The sequence below is a fragment of the Geospiza fortis genome, unplaced genomic scaffold (assembly GCF_000277835.1).
Source record: "Geospiza fortis unplaced genomic scaffold, GeoFor_1.0 scaffold183, whole genome shotgun sequence".
Lineage (NCBI taxonomy): Eukaryota > Metazoa > Chordata > Aves > Passeriformes > Thraupidae > Geospiza > Geospiza fortis.
This window is the reverse complement of record NW_005054447.1, coordinates 1,541,707-1,546,713: the sequence shown is the minus strand read 5'-3', so window position 1 is coordinate 1,546,713 and position 5,007 is coordinate 1,541,707. Positions and strand designations below refer to the sequence as shown.

Here is a 5,007-nt window from a genome sequence, read left to right as displayed (position 1 = left end):
GGACTCAGCCGGGCCCGGTGCGGCCCCAGACCCCTTCGTCTTTCGGGTTCCGCCCCTTCCATTGGTCTCTCCCCGTGCCGATGTTCCGGTCGCTTCCCGCTGGTGGCTCCTGCCCCGTGCCGCGGTGCCCGCGATCTCTGGTGCTCGATGCCGTGCCCTTCAGCTCCCTCCCAGCCCTGCCTGGTGCCCCCCAGCCCCGGGGCAGACCCCGGTCCGTCTGCACTGTGCTGCCAGTGCAGAGGCCATGCAGAAGGGAGAGCCTGGTTCACAAATGCTTTATGACCGGGCAGTCAGCGCCACAACCCCCATCTGGCCCCAGCACAGGGGGGCAACGCTCCGAAATTACAAAAGGTTTACAAAAGAGGTCTGAGTCTACCACAGTGGGACATCCTGGCCGCACGGGGCAGGAGGGTCTCACCGTCCCCTTCCCTGGAACGCTATGGCAGCAACAATCAGCATGAGCCTCAAGGCACAGGGCTCGGGCCCCAGCAGCTCTTTGGCAGCTTTTTACATTTCAGCACTTTGATATTGTTCCAATAACGTTTGTTCCTAGAAAGTCAGCATTAAAAAACCCTTATTCCCTTGCCTGGACAGGCAACACTCAGGACCACCCAGCTGTGCCCAACGCAGGTCCAGGACGTCAGTGTGCATAGCCCTTGGCAGGAGGCAGTAGCAGGGACCGTGGTCCCTCAGGAGCTCCTTGCTGCTTGGGATGCTCGCAAGTCCATGCAGCTGGTGGATCGGGGATGCACAGCACCGCCCTCAGTTCATGAACTGGGTATAGCCCTCTGCCCCGGTGACAATGACGTCCATCCAGATGCGCATGGCCTCGGCTGATGGTGCCACCATGTAGTAGAGTCGGTCGTGGGTCTTGACACAGAAAGTGAGCGCAGGGTTGGGGCTCTGGAGGAGAGGAGGAAATCAGCACTCTGTTCCCCTCTAAGCAGCAGCAATCCCCTCCTGGTCCCCCCACAAAGCCCAGCACTGGAGTCCTGCCCTTGGTGCCCTGAGGCTGGCACCATCAGGGGCCACAGACCATTCCAGGAGCATCCCTGGCACACACTGCCCTGCTACCCCCGACCAGCGTGACAGAGGACAGGAGAACGGGGACACCGACAGGCACTGCCAGCAGACAGCACAGCAGGGGCAGTACCCAGCTCTCACCTTGGCAGCACTGCGGAGGTGGTCATAGTAAACCTCTTCAATGGCTTGGAAGTAGATAACACCCTTCAGCTTCGTCTCATGTTTATCTGCCCAAGAGAGAGAACTGTTGTGGACCGTGGGTGGTGGCATGGGAAGGGGACACAAGCTGGCATCGGGACTCACCCACGTAGTAGGAGAGGGTGCGCTTCATGCGGTCAAAGACGAACCAGCGCTTCTTCCAAGATTTGATCTTCCCACCCATCTTGACCAGGTAGCCCTTGCACATCTTCTCTGTCAGGATGATGTGGTAGCAGGTGTCAACGTTGTGGCCCGAAGACTCGATGTGCAGCCGCAGGTTGAAATCCTCCTTGCGGATGGGGAGGTACCGTGTCAGGGGACGAGCCTGGAAAAGCAACACAGCCCTGCAAAGGCCACTGACAAGAGCCACGTCCCTCTGCTGCAAGGCGGGACAGCAGCAGCAAGGTGGGTGTGCCTCACTATCCAGGCTGAGAGAGGGGGATGGCAGCCTGCCTCACACCTGTGAGAAGTGCTTCTCCCGCAGTTTGACCTCCTTCTCCACCAGCTTCTGCCGCCGCGCGGTCTCATCCTGCAGGCGGCGTTCCAGCTGCTCCCGCCGCCAGCGCTCATCCTCCAGCGCCTGCTGGCGCAGCTCCATCTCCCGCTCCTGCCAGCACACACAGGCACTCAGCCCCAAGCACTGGAGACCTGCTTGCCACCCAGCCACGGTGCTGGTGCCCCCACTCACCCGGGACTCCATCAACCGCGACTTCTCCTCGTGTGCTTCCTTCAGCATCTTCTCCATCTCCTCAATCTTCCCTGTCTCCATCCCGCTGGCACTGCAAAACAGCCACAGCTGTTGCCCCAGCAGGAAGGACCTTGAGCCAGCAGCACACCAGCAGAGCAGGCTGTCCCCTGGCCACAGGAGCTGGCCCCAGGATTACCTGGAGATGTTGTCAGGCGAGCACGCAGAGTTGTTGCCGATGGAGATGCTGGTGTCCATGCTGTCTGAGCTCTCCAGGCTGAGTGTGTCGTATGCATGGTCCAGCTCCTCAGCCCGGGGCCCGGCACCATGAGGACGGCTGTGGTGGAGGATGGAGTGGTGCACAAGCCGGGGGAAGGCAGTGGGGAAGGGGGGCTGCCCATGCAGGGCTTCCCACTGGGACTGCGCCTCGGCAGCCGCTTTTTGCTTCAGCTCTGCCAGCCGCCGTTTCTGCTCCTCAATCACCTGCCGACCTGTGCCATGGCAAGATGACGACGCCAAGTTAAATGTGCCACATTCAGAGCCACATCATGGTGGGCGAAGGGGTGGCACAGGCAGAAGACACTACAGGCACGGCTGGAACCATGAAGGCATGGTAGGGGCAGAGGTGGGAGCTCCTGTCACAACTCTCTGGCAAGCACTGCAGCCTGTCTGGGCAGGAGCAGGGAGCACGTGCGCCAGGCTGGTAAGGAACAAGCAGGCCAAAGCATTAGCACGCTAGGGTTGCACAGGCTTGTCTCTTAGCAGATGTTGAGATGCATCTGGGGTCCTGGAATGGTCATGCCCCTCTTAGATATGGCAGAAGGTGCCAGCAAACAGCCATGCTGCTGCCTCTGGGCTGCTCTAGGCAGTCCAAGTCACCCCACGTCTCTACCTGGTAGGTTGCCTGGCTGCAAGGGCTCTGCTGGAGATGGGCCGTCAGGTGGAGGGGTCAGGAGGAAAGAGAGGGGGGAAAGCAAGAGACTGTGAGAGAGGCACTGCATCCTGCTGGAGCATTGCTGCTGTCGCCACCCTCGGCCAGGCTCCCTTCTCCATTGCCCAAGTGGCAGCAGGGAGAGCATCTCCCAAAGCCCCACCACCCCCCAGAGCCAGGACACAGAGCCAGAGCTCACCCTTCTGCTGCAGGGCCAGCTGTCGCTTGGTCTCGATGTCCTGCAGTGTGGCCACCAGGTTGCGGGACAGGCTGCCCACCGGGCTGGGGGGGCCCTGGGCAGGACAGTGGGTGGTCAGCTGCGAGGATGGGGATGGGGGCTGGCACAGGCAGGTGTGAGCCGTGGCCGGGGTGCCTGGGTCCCCGGGCAGCCATACCTTGGGGGAGGGGCTGCGCTCCAGCACGGAGAGGTTGAGCTGCGAGGACGAAGGGGTCCCACTCTTCATCCGAGGCGTGAGGACACCAGCACCACCCTCTGCTTTTGCACGATAGACCTGAGCACAGAGACACAGAATGACAGAGACATGGGGGAACTGCAGAAGTCCCCCTGGACAGGCGGCTCCCCAGATCCTGCTCTGTGTCAGTGCCATCCTGGCAAAGGGATGCAGCCCAAGAGGAGGCAGAGACTGCCTACCCTAGGCCACAGCTCTGCCTCTGCCTGCTGTGGCAACCAGAGCCCCAGCAGCACTCAGGGTACAGGGTCCACAGGAACGTCCCCACACTGCCCCACTTTGGCACAACCAGTGGCTCTCTCAGCAGCAGAGAGCCAGGATTACCTGCAGAGCCTTGTGAGAGGAGTGAGCTTTAGCTGGAAGTGGAGGAGGGGAAGAAGAAGGAGAGACAGAGGAAGAGGAGGTCTCAAAGCCAGCCATAACCTCCTGGTACCACTTCTCTAAATCAAGAGCCGGGAGACACACAGGGCCTCCCAACAGCTGCTGCTCCATCTGGAGAGAGAGGCTGCGTGAGAAAGGATGAAGGACAAATGCAGCAAGAAGGACAGATGCACAGAGAAGAGGCTGAAGCATTCCTGCCCATGCCTGCACCACTCCCCCAGAACTTAACATGCAGACCCCTGGGGATCCTGTGCACTCCCTGGCTAAGTCCCAGCAGCTGTAGGAACCGTTTGCTGTTCAAGAGAACGTGAGAACTGATCAAGCACAAAGACCCCCTGTCCTGGGGGCAGTGGAGCAGCAGGCAGGACAGCCAAGGGTGTGTGGAGCGTCAAGAGCCCGAGCTGCTGCTCAGCTCCATCTGCAGCTCACCCCTTCCCGTGCATCTCCATCACCTCCCAGGGAGAGTACAAGGGGCCAAAAGGAGGGAAACAGGGCACCAACCTCTGCAGAGACGAAGGGAGAAGGGAGAGATGGAAGAGGAGGAGCACAGCCTGAGGATGAAGGAGCTGGAGGGGTACAGCCCAGCAGGGAAGCAGCAGGGGTGTGGAGGCTGCCCAGGATACCTGAGAGCTGCTCTACGGTCACATACTGGGCAGAGAGAAGCAGATTGAACCAGGTTAAGAGCTGGGGCAAGCAGGCACAGAGGAACGAGCAGGCAGCTCCAACCCCCACAGGAAGGTTCATTGTCCTGGGAGGAAAAGCAGTCGGTGCAGCAGCCACCCTGCTGCTGGGCACTGGGTCAGGCCTGCTCTGCACCCTCCTGACAAGCAGCCAGGACTGTGGCCAACAAACAAAGGGCTGCCCCTCCCGCTGCTGGGCACCCACTCTGCTCCTGCCCTGCCACTGCATCCAGAGCAGGCGAGAAGTGCACCCCAGCAAGGAGACTGGGCAGCTGGAGCCTCTGCTCCCCACTCAGCTGCAGCCACACAAGTGTCCTGACCCCAGAGAGATGTGGCTCCGTGCCCCAGGGCACACGGGGGGCTGCAGCTGCCTCCCTGCCTGGAGGCAACCCGAGGGAGCAAACCCGAGCATGCTCTGGGGCAGGTACCTCGTTGGCTGTGGGAGCTACAGCAAGCAAGAAAGAGCTCTGAGCGGCAGCAGGGGCAGCAGCAGAAGCTTTAGTGTCCAGGCTGGGGCCATGTGCATTACTGCAGAACCTGAAAACGTCAGACAGCCTCATGTACTCCTAGAAATCCATGGCAAGGGAGAAGGACAAGAGTTAGACCCATGTGCTGGCATCATGGCACTGACTGCACAGC

The 5,007-nt window shown here is 60.8% G+C and overlaps 2 protein-coding genes across 2 annotated transcripts in view; both read right to left on the bottom strand.

The window, feature by feature from the left end:
- The window catches only part of HYOU1 (hypoxia up-regulated 1), a 13,848-nt gene extending 13,197 nt beyond the window's left edge, over positions 1-651 (bottom strand). Inside the window, exon 1 of the mRNA XM_031062400.1 lies at positions 587-651. Coding sequence (XP_030918260.1) covers positions 587-651 — 65 coding nt within the window. The remainder of the gene's footprint in view (positions 1-586) is intronic.
- Positions 261-5,007, bottom strand: part of PHLDB1 (pleckstrin homology like domain family B member 1) — a 16,390-nt gene continuing 11,643 nt past the window's right edge. The window contains exons 15-25 of the mRNA XM_031062398.1: positions 4,797-4,934; positions 4,190-4,336; positions 3,632-3,799; positions 3,233-3,349; positions 3,037-3,130; positions 2,106-2,397; positions 1,910-2,000; positions 1,682-1,828; positions 1,327-1,546; positions 1,165-1,250; positions 261-903 (exon numbers count right to left, since the gene is read on the bottom strand). Coding sequence (XP_030918258.1) covers positions 763-903; positions 1,165-1,250; positions 1,327-1,546; positions 1,682-1,828; positions 1,910-2,000; positions 2,106-2,397; positions 3,037-3,130; positions 3,233-3,349; positions 3,632-3,799; positions 4,190-4,336; positions 4,797-4,934 — 1,641 coding nt within the window. The 3' untranslated portion in view covers positions 261-762. The remainder of the gene's footprint in view (positions 904-1,164; positions 1,251-1,326; positions 1,547-1,681; positions 1,829-1,909; positions 2,001-2,105; positions 2,398-3,036; positions 3,131-3,232; positions 3,350-3,631; positions 3,800-4,189; positions 4,337-4,796; positions 4,935-5,007) is intronic.